Here is an 18,184-nt window from a genome sequence, read left to right on the forward strand (position 1 = left end):
AGGTACCTTTGCTACAGGTGATACTCTTACAAAGTCAGGAGTTGATTAATGGAAAAAAGGTGGGCAACGTGAATGTTGAAAAAAACCTTGCAAAATATATATATTTTTTATTTTATTTTATTTTGTAGACATAAAAGTAGCAAACTATCATTTCACATGCAGCTTTTTTTTTTTTACCAAAGCAACACTAAATGTCTTTGAACAAATTAGAAACATGAAAAATTATAAATGCAAACGTAAGAAAGACATGAGAATGAACATGTTCATGAACATGTTCAGCCTGTTACATCTTCCTTAATTCAAAATGATTTACTCTGAACAGCAGTGTTAATGCTGTGTCTGTTAATCTGAAATGATTTGCAGAAGTTCTGCAGACTTTGAGGATCTTTGGTTTTAATGAGCTCCTCCTAATCAATCTTTCTCGGTAAAACAAAACATGTCATGATCACATTGTTCAGTTTCCTCTGGAATGTCACACATTTATGTTTTTAGCGGTTTTCGTCAAATACATGTGAAAACAGGACAAAAAGATAAGTCTTATTCCAAGAGCACTTTATAGGAGGAGTCCTACTTCTGTATTACACTGCCTATTGTTCCATTTTCCTTTTTTTCTCATTTTAATCCCACTTAAAATCTACTGTCTTTGACTATTTGCCTCCTTGATAGGGAAAACATAGTTATCTTAAGGGGAAGTATATGGACCATTGTTGATACAAAATTAGTTAATGCTTTTTCAGGATTTTAATTTCTCCTCTTATTTGTTGCAACTATTTACAACACATTAATTTTCAGAAGTTATTTTGGAAATAAAGAGGCAAATCATGTACTTTTGTTAATTTCCACATGGGGGGCACTACACACCATTTGTGCTCATGGTCTCCAAATGGCTAGCACCGCCTCTGATCTTGCCGAGCCGTTTGTGTAGCAGAAGGTTCCCTGTTGGATGCACAAACGCCAGCTGAGTCCGACCTCCGTGTACTTGGGTGGTGAAGGACTGTTCAGAGTTATCATTCAGCTTTGCTCCAGTGTGGGTCCTCTTTGAGCCCTCTTGAAACCAGGGTTAGAAAATGATCACAGCCGGGGAGAGGGGTAAACTTTAGAAGTGCCGGTACAGCGTACCGCTCCCTACCGACCCACTTAAAGCTCTGATAACACCATGACAACCATCAACGTAACCAGATCTCCCTTTTTGATGCTGTGTGTGCTGTCTGTAGCGACATCACAGCCAAATACAGCTGAGTGTAGCTCTGACACCAGTGGCGTTTTCACTAGTGTATTGCTTTAGATAACATCAAATGTGAAGTTGATTAAAACACAAGGTCTAACCATAAAGATCAAAGAGATTAGAAAATGCTTTTTATTTCATTTGTTCCGTACCTTTTATTGTAGTTTTTCTACGTAACTGATTCTATGGAGCTCCCATACTTTTTTTATGTCTACTTTGTTCAATGTCAGAAATCCTATAATTTCCTGTTTCAATTGCACCTCTTACTATACACAGTCAAGGGAAAATATCACTTGTATTTCAGTAGCTTAGAATCTAAACAATAGGGGCTGACATTCAATTCTCAAACAAATGGTAAATACTACATATACATATATAAAACTTTGTGTTTGAAATGCCAGCTATTGCTAGTACAGTCGTTACACTTTGATTAACCTCTTAAATTGAAAATGTGCTATTCTTTGGCACAATTATTTCATTTTGACCCAATACATAATTTTAAATGGTGTAGGAAGTAATATGTTGAGTAAATAATGCTCCAGTATCGCATTCCAATGCATTAAAGGTATGCATTTTAACATATGTGATTAGATAACCAGCTAAAAGAGGCTACCAGATTTTTTTGGTAATGTTGCAAAATCCCATGTATAACGCATGTGTGCACCAGTACTACAGTATTTACACAACTGCTACTCAAATATTGCAACAAGGGCCCACTAATAACTGATAATCTCTTGAAACAACACGTGTATAGCACTGAAATTCAGTTTGCAAATGCTTAATTGTGCTTTAAACAGTAAAAAATATGTTACAGCAAAATTAACATATTGTAATCTACCCTGTCATAGTAATAACACTATGAATCCTTCCAATCCCAGTATCCACGTACTAGTCAAACTGGAAACCCATAATCACAAGATACATGTTTTTTGTGATTTTTTTTTCTTACTATTTGATCAGCATGAAGCATTTTTAATACACAACCAGACAAGAACGGAAATAGTGTGAGAGGAGATGAAATCATGTTTTCATATTTAAAGATGTTACATACAGCTATTGACTCACAGCAGAAAGCCTTTGAAGTTATCCAGAATTCATTATTACAAAGGAAGCTCGTCCATAATGCAGATAAGACTAAACTTATTGCGTTTTCCAAGTAAAGGAGCTACTCTATGACCACTACGGAGGGAAATGGAATGGAACTGGTTCATGAATCATCGATGAAGACACCAGGGTAATTGTACTATACTTTGTACAAGTATGTATGTTCTATGTAGGTTTTCCTTACATTGGACTTAAAATATATTCTATATACTTATGATTGTTATTAGTGTAACTTTTGTGTAACTATGGAACTTAACTATACTGCTAATGCCAATCTTGATTAGGACTCTTTAAAGAGATTTTTAACCTATATGGAACCTTTCTGTTAATAACAGTATCTCTTTGCAAGTTCACACTTTTACAATAATATCAAAAGTCTGCAGTAAATTATAAAGACTAAAATGAGGCATTTTTATTCACCTTTCTTTAGTTGTTTCTATTAAAAGAGGGGGGGGGGTCACTTCTTTGGTTTGATGAAATTTCTAATTCAATTTACATTAACTCTTGTAACTGTTGTATTGTGATGGGTCTTATTTAATTTGTTGTTAAATGCCAGATAGGACATTTGTTGTAACATTATAAAAAAATGTTTTTCCTATAAATATACAGAAGTGAAGGCTCTGTTGATGTTTAAAACAACCTCATTAGTATAGAAAGTTTTTAAAAAAAAATGAATTAATTGATGTAAAAAAAATTGACATTAAACACTATTCAATTGCAGATTTTGCTTATTTGTTTAAACCCATAAAGGTAAAAAGAGACAAACAAACGTTTTGAAGTGGTTTAAGTGCATAAAAGCTGTATATTTGTAAGTTTGGGTAAATACAAAAAGAAATGCCATTGTAACAAGCATAGAACATATAAACATATGAACTAGGAGTAGAAAAGAAGGTAATCATTTATGTTTTTATACATTTTTATATACATTGTTGTGAATTGTGACGATACAGATGATTTAACTGGAAATGTGTTGACGGAAATTGCATGAAATTGTTAAACACTGGGAAACCAAACAAAGGACAAAATGAAATACAGGACGTTAACATAGGAAAAAATACAACCCATAAAGTTTTTTTTTAACGTCAGGAGTGAAATTCAACATCATTTTCCACAGACTTTTCATCATTTGTTCTGTTTCTTGCTCTGGTTTGGTTAATTAACCTGCGGCGTGTGAACGTCAGTAGCAAATGCAGAGCTGCAAAATAATGGAAGAGACACACGATGATGATTACAAAGATTGTACCTGGTATATGGGTACAAATGGTGAGCAGAGGTATACTTGTTATATGTGTGGATCAAAAAGGAGCACTGCAGTTAAAACATGTTTGTGTTACTTAGAAGAAAAGCAAGTTTGCCATCATCTGCGCCCCCCTATTTCTCCTCCCGACTTACATTTCCACTGCATCTCGAAAAAAAAAAATAAAAAGTTATTTTGGTCCAGGAAAAGGTCTTTACTATTTTATCCATAAAAAATAAGGCTGGGTAATTTCTGCATACTTGTGTTTTTCCTCCAAAAAAAACATCAAAATAAAGAGTCAAACTTTACTTTATGCTTTCTTCGGAACAAGGCGCCTCATGTTTCTTTATTCCTCCTACAGAAAAGAGAGCATAAAGTTTCAGGGGGAGGATTAAGGTAAAAACATGCAGAAACAAGAGAGGAGAAGGTGTCCCTGAGTGTATGTGTGTGTGTGCGCGTGTGTGTCGGGGGATAGCATGTATGTGTGTGTAGATGTACGTATAGTGCGTCTCTGCCTGCCTATATGGTCTCCACGTAATTAGCGGGGAATAAACCCTGACGGCCGTCTTTACTCCACCCCCTCCACCAGGCTTTGTCCACCGTCTCCACGTCCCTGATGATGTCACCGGGCTCAAAGGAGATCTCGGTTTCGTCCTCTGTGGGAACCACAAGATAACATGGTGAGGAGCAGATAATCACAGTGTAATTACTGCAAAACGGAGGCACTTTATGCGCACATGTGTGGTAATTATCCTCCAAATGGCAGCTTACCTGCCTGGTAGTCATACAGAGCTCGGACGCACATACTCCGCTCGCCTAAATCCTGGGGTGGACAGGAAAATTTAGTCCAAAAGAAAAAAAACTAAACAGGCTATAATCATGAAATGTTGCATTTCAAGTTCAGCTAACAGGATGCGTTCAAAAGAAAAAATTATATCAATCCCAAGAATACTGTCACAGATGTTCTAGTAAGGAGTGCTGAAAATGATCCCTGGCTGAATTTTTAAGTTGTCTTGCTTCAGAAATCTGAATTAAAAAATTAATAAGAGCTATTAATATATTTGCCTTTGATAAATATTTTTTCCCCTACAAACTGCTAGGAATCCTGACCTGCACAGACCAGTTATGCATAATATAATCTCTTTTCTCCATTCAGATTTCTAAACCACTGGGGCCTAGAGCAAAGAAGTGTCAAGACCTGTGCAATTCTATAGAGGAAGAAAAGTCCTTTAGAAAGAAGCTTGGTGAGAAAAAAAACTGCTGCTGGAACAAGAAAAAAAAAAAAGAAGTACAAGATAATGAACACCTGAATGATCCAGAGAAGGTTGGCGAGAGTGTGACATGGTCAGATGAGACCAAGATTGAGCCCTCTGACATCAACTCGATTTGTGTGTTTGGTTGCCTAGACTCGCTGAATCTGAACCCAAGCACACCTCCCTACATTGTGGTGGAAACGTAATGGATTCAGGCTGTTTCTCTGCTAAGGGCACAGAAAGATTTCACTTGATGAGGGCATAAGAACCGGAGCCAATGTGGTTTGGTATCATCTTCCAATGGGAAAGTTGCGGGTTCCAATCCAGCTTCTCCCTGTCAAGTGTTAATGTGCACTAGTCTATTCAGTGTATGAATGTGTGTGCGTTAGGGGGTGCGATTGGATGAATGAGGCTGTAGTGCCTTAAGTACCATTTTAGCCATGTACCCTAGAATACCTGTTGAGAAACGTCCGGCCTCAGTCAGAACCCTGAAGATTGGTCATGGATGGGTCTTCCAGCATTACAAGGGCCCGAAACAAATGGCCGACACAACAAAAGAGTGGCTCAACAAGAACCACATGAATGTCTTGGCATATCCAGTCTCCAGACCTCAATGTTATACACAAATTCTGCGGAGGGAACTGAAACTTTTGAGTTCAAAATTAAAAACCATCTGGAGTATCTAACAAGAATTGAGGACCAAAATCCCTCTTGAGATATGCTGTAAACTGGAGTTCAACAGCAAGCAACATCTGACCTCTGTCCCTGCTGGCAAGGCTTTTACTGCCAAGTACTAAGTGAAGTTTTGCTTGAGGGTCAAATACTATAAGTATTTCTCAATTCTAAAAGTGCTAATGGTTTAATGAAATTTTTTCAGGAAGTTTGCACAAATCTCTTAGTTAAAACGAACCTACTATAAATATTATGGACGGTTCCGTTTACTGTAAAGCTGTAAACGTAACAATTTAGAAGGGCATTAAATAACTACTTCTATCTCTGTAAATCACACTTCCTTGCTGCTCTTAATGAACTATTTTTCATGCCACTTTGTTCTGATATCATAAAGAAATGCGTCTTTATTTTACTGCCACCTGGCAAGGACGAATACATCACTGAACAAAATGTACAACCGCACAGCTGTTTTTGGCGTAGAGCATCTGGCTGTTTTATGTGTAAAATAGGCTTAATTATTAGATGTATAATGATACAACCATTCAGTCTGATAACTCTAGCCATCTTTTTTTGTCAAAACTGAAGAAAAAAAATCATTTATACAACATGTATGTTTTTTCTTAACACTCCTTGCTGCCTTCTTCCTGTCCTTTCTGTGATAATCTTCCATTCTTTTTGTCCTCCCTCCTTTATTTCCTTTTTTCCATCTGTTCTTGTGTTCTTCTTCCTTCTATCCTTCTTTCCTGGTGACATTCCTTTCGTCCATCCTTAGTTCTTTCCCTGTGTCCTTTTCCACACCCCATCCTTCCTTCTAGTTTCTAGTTTGTCGAGATTACAGATTTAAAGGTGCCCCATTACAGAATGCGTAGTCATTTACATTTTAAAATAAAGATAAAGGACTAAACTTCTGGAAAATTCTGGAAGTCCTTCTTCCAGAATATGCATAATGTATATTATGTGTGCACATAATATACATTTCTTATTAGAACAATTTTAAGGAGAGAGTATCTTTCTAGAAAGTTTTTAAGTTTTTAAGAAGTTGCCATACTTTTACTTTTATAAATATTTTTATTATGTATTTAATAGCAGTATTTGGTGCACTTTCTGGCTGTTTGAAACGTACCGATGACTGTAACAAAGTTGATATGAGGAAAAATATTATATTTGGGAGGAAAAAACACCTCTTGTCCATTTTTTGTGATCTGCTGCTCCTTATCCTCAGTGACGTCTCCATCTTCTGTTGTGGTGTGAACTCTGTAGCAGACAGGAGACTCAGGGGTGCTGCAGTCTGTGTCTGTTGGACTCACTGATGGAAAACAGAGAGGAAGCTGCTCAGAACTGCTTAATTAGAGCTGTAGCTGAAAAGAAAATTTATTAATGAAAAAAGGCTTAAACCTGTGCCATTTTGTTCCTCTGTGCAATCACCATTTGTCATCCCATTGGTTGATGGACGTAAAGTCTCATTTATGATATCTTGACAAACTGGTTCAGTGTCTGTAATGGTAATAAGAAAATTAGAACTGAGCTGGAATTATTTGGAATTATGTATAATGTTGGGACCCAAGAACTACCTGTGCCTGCTTTCTCTTCCCCTGAAATCTCAACAGGAGTCTGGCTGTCTCCTGAATGAATGTTCTCCTCTTCATCTTCTGCCTCCTCTTCAAACATCTCTGCTTGTTCCACCGGGGATGAAGGGTCAGTTTCCTGTTTTGATCCCACTGTCGCCTCCTCCATATCCTGCTCAAGGTCCTTCTCCATATCATCTTCCTCCTGCTGCTCCTCCTCATCCTCCTCCTTCTGCTGCTCTTCTTTATCCTCCTGTACCTGCTGCTCTTCCTTGTCTTCCTCCTCTTGCTGCATCTCTTCTTTCCCCTCTACCTCAGGTTCACCACCCTCACCCTCTTCTTCAAGCTCTTTCTCCATGTCCACCTCTTTTTGCTCCTCCTTCTCATCTTCCTTCACCTCTTGTATTTCTTCTTTATTTACCTCCGCTGTCTGGATCCGTGCGGGTTCAGTGGTGACGGGACCCAACTCTGGTTGTGTTTCAGCTCCATCCTCCTCCTCTTCCTCATCTGCTTCCACCAGTACGGCTTGTACTTTAAAGCCAGCGTCTGAGACCAGCTTGGTGTTTACAAGACTTGGTGCGATGAAGTCTGTTAATTGCAGCAATTATACAATTAAAATTGAAAAGCAACATCACTTGAGTATTTGTTATTTAATGTACCACTGTGTGTTGTGCGTTTCTGCGGCAGAGAGCTTGTTATGACTAAGAATAAGTTGCAATTACAGTACCGTGCAAAAGTATATTTTGTCATATTACAACCACAAACATTGCATTTTATTTGTATTTTATGCTGTAAAAACCGGAAGTGGCAGAACAATAACATGGTTTTCAAACCTTTTATGAATAGTGAGGCGTCTATTTGTATTCGGCCCATTTTGACCCCACTAAATAAAATCCTCTACAACCAATTGTCTTTAAAGTTCGTCTAGTTAGTAAATAGAGTCTACCTGTGTGTAATTTAATCTCAGCGTGAATCCAGAGGTACTGTGAAGGCCTCTCAGGTTTGTAAAAGAACATCAGTGAACAAACACCATCATGAAAACCAAGTAGAATACCAAACCAGTCAGCGATAAAGTGAAGAAATTCAATGTAGGGTTAGGTTGTAAAAGACACAATGTAAAACGGCAGAATCAAGAATCGAGAACCTTTAGTGTCACCATTTCTTACCACGGTGAAAATTTTTATAGACAGACACAGATAACATAACACAACACAGACATAATATTTCCACACTTTGTGTCTTGATTGAGTGTTTGACTTCTGCAAACCTACCAGGACAACTGGCCGGCTGGGCGAGGAGAACATTAATCAGAAGCTAAATGGCGAAGAAGATGGCTGTTGTTGAAAGAAAGCCGCAAGAAGCCCCATTTAAATTTTACCATAAACACAGCACCCTGAACGCTCCACCCCCACCATGAGACGCAGGGTATCATGCTGTGGGAAGGCTTTATTTCAGCAAGCATGGGGAAGCTGGTCAAAGTTGGTGGTTGTAATGTGATAAAATGTGGAAACGTGTGACGAGTAAGAAAGCTGTTTCTTAACATACATAGATGCTCTGAAATGTTGCTACAAATTTGTTTAGTATGTTCTTGGTTTGCCATCCAGCCTTACCTGCGTTCTGCTGAGGACGGTCTGTTAGAACCTGTGAAGGCTCAAAGTTAAAAGTTTGCTGCAGAGACATGTTTTCATTTACCAAACTGGGGGATGCAGAATCTAAGAGGGTTGGGGAAGCTGGGGGAGCAGAAGGTTCCGTCGGTTCTGAAGCTTTCGGTTCGTCTGCAGCCTGAACCTGGTTGCCACTTTGTGGAAAACTGGGCAACGCTGAAACTGGGAGGACAGGCCGAACGGGTGACGGGGGTGGAGACATGGGGGCTCTGGGCTTCGATGGGGATGTGACAGGGTAAAAATCTGGGCTTCTGGGAGGACACGTGGCCCGGAAAACTGGGGAGGGAGGAGCTCTTGAGAACGGGGAGACCAGGGGAGAAGTGTGTGGAGAGGACGCTGCACTGTCTTCTGCTTTTGAAAAGATGAACGCTGTGTCTGTCAGGCTGCGCTGGTACCGTCTGAACGGTTTTCCTGTAAGGAAACAAAATGGTTATCAGTGGTAAAACGAACACATGCTGGGCATGCAAAGAAGAAATTCCCAAAGCAGGACAGATTGCTGTGTTTAAGAAACCAATTCTGGACTTTTAAGACAAAAAATAAATAAAATCATACCACCGCGTGAAGATCCAGGACTGGTGGGACTCAGTGATGATGACGATGACAGTTGTCTGAAGAACTCTCTGGGGTTCATGGAGCGCTGGGACACTAATGCTGCTGCCTCCTGTAGGTCATGAAATGTACAGCAAGACTTTTATAGTACTGACTGACCAGTTTCTGAAATGAGAAAAGGTCTAAGCCCTCTAAGAATAAACATGGCTTCCTATGAAAGTCAGCTACATAGGAGTCATTTAACAAAGTATAATTTAGTTGGAATAACTTACAGCAGCTTTTTCTATGGATTCACTTCTTCTAAGAGGAGCCCTCATATCCTCCTCACGCTCCTTCTGTTGCTCCTCCTGATGGTCAGAAAACACAGCAAGAATGACGTGTAGATGTTATCGCAAAAATATCAATGACTTTTTACACATTTACTTTCTGAGATAGGCTGCACAACAGTTTAAGATGTTTCACTGGGAAAAGTTTTAAATTAAAAATCAAGCCTCGGTATTTCCTTTATCAGCATGCTTTAACTGTTCCTCTGCAATCATACCACAAACTCATAAGACTGAAATATTGTCTGACGTGAGAAAACTCTTAGAGAAACATTTTCAACTCACCCATTTTAATTTCTCCTTTTTGCGCTGCTCTTCTTCTTCTTCTTCCCTCTTTTTTCGTCTGTAAAAATAATTTAAATGTAAAGGCATAAAAAAAAAACGTTTTCCAAACATCCAACACACTACATTTACTGTGTTCTTCACTATACTTTGTTTCTTTCAACAGTTCCAAAAACTACCAGCAAAAGCACTTAAATATAAATGTATTATCGGTGTTGTGTGTGAATACATTCGGTCGAGGATGTTCATGAGTGGGGTTAACTTTTTTAAAGAACTTGGAACTTAATTTTTTTAACAGCTCTCTCTGGTGTGATTAAATGGCAGTCTTTTTTTTAAAAAAAAAATACATGCTCCGTAAACAAAGAAAAATTTAAAGGAACCCACAGCATCTTTATGCAAAAAAAAAAAAAAAAAAACAGGTCCAATGTTTACCCTGAAAGGTAAGTGCTTGGTGACTGCTGTATGAGATGCATGCCTAGCTATATGCCTCTAACCATGCTTTAAAGTTCACAATATAAACTGCAGGTTTGTCCTCAAAAACTAGATTATGCTAAGCTGTTTCTGCATATGTTCTCTGTTGTTCTTGAAAGGTAGGAAGTGAGTTTAGGTTTTTGATTTTGCAGGTACAACAAAGACAAACAGGGGGATGAAACTGCACCCTTACCATACAGGTTTATCTCAAACAAATATGAAAATCGTGAAAATGTTCAATATTGTTTTTCACTCTTTTCAGAAATTGAAACTCATTATATAGATTCATTACTCAGACTGACAAATTTCAAAACTTTTATCTATTGTAATTTTGGTGATTAATGATAAAACAATCTTTTGTGTAAAATAAATGTTAAATATCATATATCATAGAAAGGGATATATATGAAATTTCAGGATTCTTATATTAATTTCTATGCACTCAGTACTTGGTTTGGCCTCCTGTTGCATGTACTACTACATCAATGAAGCGTGGCATAGAGGCAGCCAGCCTGTGGAGCTGCAGAGGTGCAATGGAGGCCAGGCTTGCTGCTTTACTGTGTCTGGTGTCTCTCATCTTCCTCTAACAGCACACAAATTCTATTTTTTTAGGTCAGGTTTGCTGGTTGATCAAGAACAATACCAACATGGTCACTGAACTAGCTTTTGGTACCTATGGCTGTGTGTGCAGGCACCAGGTCCTGCTGAAATTGAAATCAGCATAAACAAAACTTGTCAGGAGAAGCTGACATCACAAAAGCCAGTGGACCAACACCAGTACCCCAACTCATAACTGACTGGATACTTCACACTGGACTTCAAGCGACGTGGAGTCTGTGCTTCTCCACTCTTACTCCCTTGATGTTGAAATACAGTGCAAACGTTGCTTTCATCCGAAAAGAGGACTTTGGACCACTCAGCAGCAGTCCAGGTCTTTTTCTCATTAGTCAGGGTCAGACGTCTCTGATGTTTTCTCTGGTTCAGGAGTGCCTTGATATGAGGAATAAAACATTTGTAGCCTATGTGTAGGAATATGTCTGTGCCCAGTGGCTCTCGATGCTTGATTTAACTAACAGCACAGATGTCCTTAATTTATGTGAGACACAATGCCGTCCCCTGTGGTGTGTAAACGTTTAAACATTAAAGGATTTTACCAAAAAAGGGACACCAATCATGTAGTGCATTGGAAGTGCTTGCAATTAAACAGCTTGTCTTAAAAAGGGACATTCTTTTTTAAATCAGAAATTCACTCATTTCACCTTCTGACAGCTAAACATAAAACTATGTCAATGAGAATCACTTTATTTGTAATAGCAGGAAATATTTAAGTTTTAACCTATGTCAACTGAGTTCAGAACAGCACTGCATGTAGCGTTCAAACCTCTGCTCCTCAATCATCTGAAGCTTTTCGTTCATTTTTCTGTCTCTCTCTTCCTCATCCCTTCGATCCTTGAGAATTCGCTCTCTTTCAAGGCGCCGTCTCTCCTCTGCAGCCCTTCTTCTCTCCTCCGCCTTACGTTCTTCCTCTTCCCGCTGACACACAGATGATAACAAGACAACACGTATTTTAACTGTATTTATGTATTTCATTTTTTATGTTTTCAGTCTGTCCTTTTTTTAAATTAAATTAAACAAAAGTACATATTTGCATAATATTTTTGACATACTTCTGCACGTGCCCAGAAGGAGTCTCTGTTAATTAGTCTCATCTCCATTGCGGCATTGGTTTTTCTGTAGTTTGTACCCTGAAAAAAATAAAAATGATTAAAAAAATAAACAGAAATAACGAGAGCAACACCAAAAAGGTTTGGTTTAATGTAACATGCAAGCTGGAGGCAAAAGTAAAGTATTTGTGGAAACTGGCTTTCAGTCTGAAAAGACATTTAACGTGTAAATGAGATGATATGTCTCCATCTGGTGGACAGATGATGTAGTACGGAAGACTTACCACAATTTCCTCTTTGTCTGCAGACCTGGAGCTCCTCCTCACCCACTGTGTGGGAGCTTGACTTTGACTCTTGTTCAGCTCAGCTTTTAACCTCTCCTCTGTCACGTCCTCTGGCTTTTCTGCTCGTATGAAAACATGTGCTTCCTGAAGCACGGAGGGCAAAGAATGAAGACAAAACGACAGGAGTAAGACAGACGTGATTTTAATCCATTATCACATGGTGCTTTGCAGAGCCTCTGTTCACACACCCGTAGACACAATGCTGTTAATCCGCAGCATCCTACTTGTGGTTTTTCCCTCAGTCTGATATTAATTATAACTTTGAGTTATGAAAACTTGGAGCCAAACAGTTGTGTAACTCCCCCAGCTGTAAGGACAGTACGGGCAAGCAAAACACAGCAAAGGCCTAAGCACGAGAACAAGAATGTGATGCTTGAGTTATGGATTGCAAATTGGGAGTGAAGGGAAACGAGAAGTTCAGGGGCCAGAAATATCGAGAAAATAGTTAAGGTAGCATTCCCTAAAAAAAAAAAAAAAAAAAAAAAAAAAAAAGATAAACCTTTTTCTGTCTGCTCAAGCTTTTTGAAATGTATTTTGAGTCATATTTCTTTTTAAATCTTATTAATTTAAAGACAAATCTCTCAGATTATTTATAGTGTGGAAGCAGTTTTACATTCTAAAGTTTCTTCCCTACTAAAACATAGAGCAAGAACAAGCTGTCATTGTGTTAAGTGCGTAATATTCACTGCCGATGGCTTCAATCTTTGTGGATATTTGGAGAAGACGTGTGATTTAAAGCAAAATCTATTGACAGACCAAAACTGAGAGCATGCAGACATTTAAAGATCACGTCTTTGTTTGCTTGCAGGCATCTGTGTGCGCCCGGGACCTTAGAATCATTTCCCTGCGATAATAATTCCAGGCTTGTTCACGAGGGTCGTGCCTGTCAGCCTCCTACAGGAAAGCACAGCTTTATCGGAGTGACAACACTGACACTGACACAACAGAGCTTTCAATGTGCCTTATAATAAGCGTCACTATAGTGTGCAATCCGTATCAATCTTGCTGTCAATGCCAACTGCACAGACTTGCCTCCTGGACCAGACAAGGAGTCTACAGAGCTGACAGTGAGAAAAAGGACGGTCAAAAAAAACGTCTGCAATAACGGCTTCCGATGCAGTTGTGCAGGGATCAGTTTTGATAAGCCAGGGAAGAAAAAGATATATTTTTTTTTGTCCAATTACTGACAAGGCTCCACATTTTATTCTGAGTAATTCAGTAAGGGCAGGATGTGACAGAAATGGTAAGTCTTGGTCACAACACTCAGACAAGAGAGATATTTGCATATGTGTGATGGGATTTTATGAGATGATGATGAGACGATGACCTACACTCTTGGAAAAGAATCTTGTCTTGATTTTTATTGAAGCCGTCTTTTTTTTCCAGGATGGAATAAAGACACAGTCAAAAACTCAATCTACTCAAACGTTCAAAAACAAGAATCAGGTAGAATTTTATTTATTTGCTGAGGAATAAATTACTCTATTAAAAACCCTTTTCATAATGCAGTTTTTAATTTAGATGTAGTATAGAAACATATACATAAATCCTCTGAGATGTGACAGAATCACAAAGGGACATTTAAGACTAACAGATTATGAAAATAACTCTACATAATCCTAAAGTTCAAAAGAAAACGGGGCTGTCCTGTCACAGTTCTATCATGCTTTGCTGTATTCATGCTTCTTGCAACACGTCCTGCATCTGCAGCGCTGCAGCTCTTCAGCTGATCAGCTCATTGCCCATACCTGCCGACTGTCCTTTATAATCTTGTGTTTTTCCTAGAATCCAGTTACAGAACGGACATTGTCCTCTAACTCCAACCTTCCACACCACATTTTGCAATAAACACTGTAAACATCTCTCTTGGTCAACGTCCGTTATTGGGTCCAACTCAACAACCTTGGTTTGTAACAAATGCTCATGGGATACAAAGTAAAAATGAGCTAAATCAGGTATTTGTCTTAATAAGTTACTGAATGGTGGCATCACATACAGAAAATAAAAATATCCAATGTGTGCAGTGCACAAGGTTACAAACAGGTGTGTCCTAGTAATTTTAAAAGAATTCTTTTAAATCAAGATTAAAAACATTTGTTTAGGATTGCCTTTGACTGTTCCAGTTAAAGTGTTTGACTGAAACATCATTAGTTCAACTTTGTAGTCCAACTGTTTTGATATTTGGTTTTAGTTTCTATTTTTCAGTGTTTTATTTTGTTTCTACATTTTATTCCAGCTTGCTTTTATTCTGTTTTAGTTTCCTATATTTTAATCATGTGAAGCATGTTGCATTGTTTTTGTACTGAAATGTGCTATGCAAATAAAGTCGCCTTGCCTAGTTATGGATATGCCATCCGATCACACTTGTTTGTCAAATTAAGAGTACCTTTTCAAGACAACCTTTAAGCAGTTACTAAACAGGCTTTTCTTTAAGCCCATATTTCTGTATTAAATTATTTTAATGGTCTGGGATATTTTCATTTTAAATCAGAAACGGGTTTGAGAATACATGTCAGTGTTTATAATCTATGTAATGTGTTTCGCTTGGTGAGTTGACATACTGAAATAAATTAACTTTTCAGCAATCCAATTTATTTTGACGCATCCGTAACGGTGAAACTGTAAAATGTTCTTGGCAACCATAATATAAATGTAATCACTGGACATGATGTAAATACACAGTTAGTTTGACCATCTCTGTGCTTTTAAAATCCATTAATGCAAGCTGAAGTGAATAAACCATATGATGTCCACTGCTTCATGAATGAAAATTTAAATTCCTCACAATCTTTAAACATTTTCAGATTAAAATCCAAGTGCAGATCTTGATAGGTTTTATCTAAAGTTGAATATTTAAACAGTGAACTGGGCTAGAGAAAAGAATATGCATGTCAATGGATAGTTTCACCATAAGATCTTGAAATATGGTGAAGCTGCATGATGGATGAGGAATAATCATATAAGGGTATTTGGCATTGATGACCTGTGACAATGAAAAGTCCTAATCTTATACGACTGGAACCTGCCTGGGAAGAAAATGAGTCCAAGGTGCTGTGACAAGATTTTAGCTATAATTGGACTCTATTCCACACAAACTGTCTTTCTGCTCTAGAGCCAAACTGCCCTACTCAGCTCAGTTGAAGAAGTATATGTGGGAAAACTCAATTTTTCCCAGCAGAACTTTGTCTAAGATGGCAGATGGATGAGTTATAAATCTCACTGATAGAATTCCTAAAAACTATTTTATTGCATCTCAACAGGATTAGCCAGTGTCTTGAAATAGCGTCCACATCCGTTGAACTATGTTCACATTTTGTGATGTTACAACCAAACTCTTCAGTGTACCTGATTGTGATTTTATGTAATATAGACAAAAAGAAAGTGGTGCATAACCATCAATTTTAAACAAAAACGATGGAAATCTTTCAAATTTTTTTTCAAATATGATCATAAAAGTGTGTATATGCATTCATTCCCAGTACTCTGCAGAACCACCTGACCCTGCGGTTACAGCTTCATCTTTTCTTCCAAGATCCTATCTTCCCATCAACCCTGACCAGTTTCCCTGTTCCCATTGAGAAACAGCATGCCCACAGCATAATGCCACTACTGCTATGTTTCACAGTGGAGAGGGTGTGTCCAGTAATGCCAAATGTTAGGTATCTTCCACACATTTTCCATGTAGGTCAAAAAGGCTGCTTTTTTGTTTCGTTTGACCAGAGCAGTTTCCTCCACATCTGTGTTGTGTCCCTCACATTTTGTTGTGGAAAACTGCCAGTGGGACATGTAGCTTTTTTCTTGCTACTTTAATTAAAGTCTGGAGTGTTATCTACAATTGACAGTTTTCCTGGCAAAAGATTGTAGGCAAGAAATAATTTAACCATAAATCTCAGCAGCTCCTCCAGAGTTACAATAGGACCCTACACTGCTTCTGTGATTAACATTCTCTTTGCCCGACCTGTCAGTTTAAATGACAGGTCAGTTTAGGTGGACAATATCATTTGTTGACTAAAGAAAAAAAAAAAAACTCGAAGGACTTTACAGAAACACTGTATTTAAACTCTGATTATTTAACACAAGTGGAATCTATTTAATAAGTAAAGGGTTTATTTAAGGGATGGTAAGGATTTGTTTAAGAGACAAACACCGCACTTTTGATTATTTTTTGTACAAAACAATTGAGAACTATGTACCCTTCCACCTCACAGGTATGTGCTACATTGTGTGATAATCCCAAAACAATGCATTACAATTTGGTCTCAATACTTTTGCATGGTAATATGCTCACTGGTTATAAGTTTTTATATGACTAAAGCAAGAAACGAAAAGCACCTATACTATGATAAATTAAATCAACCAACCTTTTTTTTTTTTTTTTAGATTTAGAAGTCAGAATCCAAAAATGAGCCACATATGGAATCAAAAAGAGCTGAAACTGAAATGCCTGGTCTCAATTGTGCACCACATAACAGATGAATAAGCTGCATGGCCTCAGGGTTCACTGCTTTGACCTGAACATCTCTCTTCATATCATCTACAGCACATAAGACAGTCAGTTTTTAATCAAACTCTCCATTCCCGTTTTCTTACAGTCTAATCTCCATATATCCCATGCAGACTCGAGTTCCAAGCCTCACTGATCCAAGTTTTCTTAGGCGAAACCCATAACAATGTGAATCCCTGCTCTCTATTCAGATTTAGTTTTCATAAGGCATTGCAACTGCAGACTTCAATTTGTAACAGAACCAAATCAGCAGCTGCAGACTCGCCTCGACAAAACCCATTCACTGCCAGCCGAGACATGCAGCACAGATAGCCAAAAAAACCTAAGTCAAGAGAAAAAGAGGAGGGAGGAAAATGGAGGAAAGTATTAAAGTAATCACAAAGAAAATATGAAGAACTCTCAGGCAGTGACTGAAAAGATTCTAAGAAAATATTGGCTGAGCCTTCAATTATATCATTAATCAATGTTATGAAACTTATCTTCTAGGTTTAGTTTGCATGTCAACGCAAGGCCAGGAGGGAATTTAGCCTTGAAGCAGATGTTTTTTTTTAAAGGGATGATCTCCGTTTATGTTTTTGCAGATGCTGTATGCAGCATGTATATCATGTTGGTTTAATCCTAAAACTACTGAATTACATCCTTATACTTTCCCAAGCCATATATGTGGCCCATGAATTTTCAAGCATGTTAATGTATGTAAATGGCATTTACCATGTTTACAATCAGTGGTACTGATACTTTTAAGAGCCAGCATGACCCTTTCTAGTGTGTATTATGTATATGTCAATTTTCTGTAATGTTCCAGAGCTGGAAATCCAAACTAAGAGTCATTCTTCCAGGACACTGTGCTGTTAGTATACCAAACCACTCATCAATACTGGCCTCCTCTTGTTTCAAGTTGTTGCATTTCATTGAATAGTGTTCCCACGTAACATCATGACTAACAACAAAATATTGTGTTGGTCTTGAGGCCAAAAGAGCCCTGATTCATCGTGACGTGGACTTTAGATCTCTGCAGGGATGCTGTGGTATCTGGCTCCAAGCAGAATTTGCAGAAAGTATTGTAAGTCGAGAGGCGGGGCTCTGTTTGTTCAGGGAGCACCATCTTGCCGAAAGGTTGTAAATGGTCTGCAACAGTGCTCTGGTAAGGAGTACGTGTTAATAGTTTTGTGCAGAACTAAAGGTATATTTTTAGATGGACTATGGTTAAGCATCACAAAGTATATATTTGAGTTGTTCTCCAGTCTGTTTACACAGCCAGGCCGGCTGCACATGTGTGTAAACATATGTGCATGAGGACAGCTGCCTCCTAAAATGCCACCGCCAG

General features: G+C 38.2%; 1 protein-coding gene across 4 annotated transcripts in view; it reads right to left on the minus strand.

The window, feature by feature from the left end:
* Positions 1 to 3,096: 3,096 nt before the first annotated feature.
* si:dkey-40c11.2 (drebrin-like protein A) overlaps positions 3,097 to 18,184 on the minus strand; it is a 45,866-nt gene continuing 30,778 nt past the window's right edge. Inside the window, exons 6-19 of one of the 4 annotated variants that reach the window (XM_021315809.2) lie at positions 12,294 to 12,437; positions 12,013 to 12,090; positions 11,727 to 11,878; positions 9,878 to 9,935; positions 9,542 to 9,616; positions 9,273 to 9,381; positions 8,667 to 9,131; positions 7,063 to 7,644; positions 6,887 to 6,985; positions 6,673 to 6,797; positions 4,338 to 4,389; positions 4,086 to 4,222; positions 3,876 to 3,921; positions 3,097 to 3,524 (exon numbers count right to left, since the gene is read on the minus strand). In XM_021315809.2, coding sequence (XP_021171484.2) covers positions 4,086 to 4,222; positions 4,338 to 4,389; positions 6,673 to 6,797; positions 6,887 to 6,985; positions 7,063 to 7,644; positions 8,667 to 9,131; positions 9,273 to 9,381; positions 9,542 to 9,616; positions 9,878 to 9,935; positions 11,727 to 11,878; positions 12,013 to 12,090; positions 12,294 to 12,437 — 2,076 coding nt within the window. In that variant the 3' untranslated portion in view covers positions 3,097 to 3,524; positions 3,876 to 3,921. Of the gene's footprint in view, positions 4,223 to 4,337; positions 4,390 to 6,672; positions 6,798 to 6,886; positions 6,986 to 7,062; positions 7,645 to 8,666; positions 9,132 to 9,272; positions 9,382 to 9,541; positions 9,617 to 9,877; positions 9,936 to 11,726; positions 11,879 to 12,012; positions 12,091 to 12,293; positions 12,438 to 18,184 lie in introns of all 4 variants that reach the window. The other 3 variants (XM_021315810.2, XM_021315808.2, XM_021315811.2) reach the window with 3 other exon arrangements.

Source organism: Fundulus heteroclitus, chromosome 12, assembly GCF_011125445.2.
Source record: "Fundulus heteroclitus isolate FHET01 chromosome 12, MU-UCD_Fhet_4.1, whole genome shotgun sequence".
In the NCBI taxonomy this organism is placed as follows: domain Eukaryota; kingdom Metazoa; phylum Chordata; class Actinopteri; order Cyprinodontiformes; family Fundulidae; genus Fundulus; species Fundulus heteroclitus.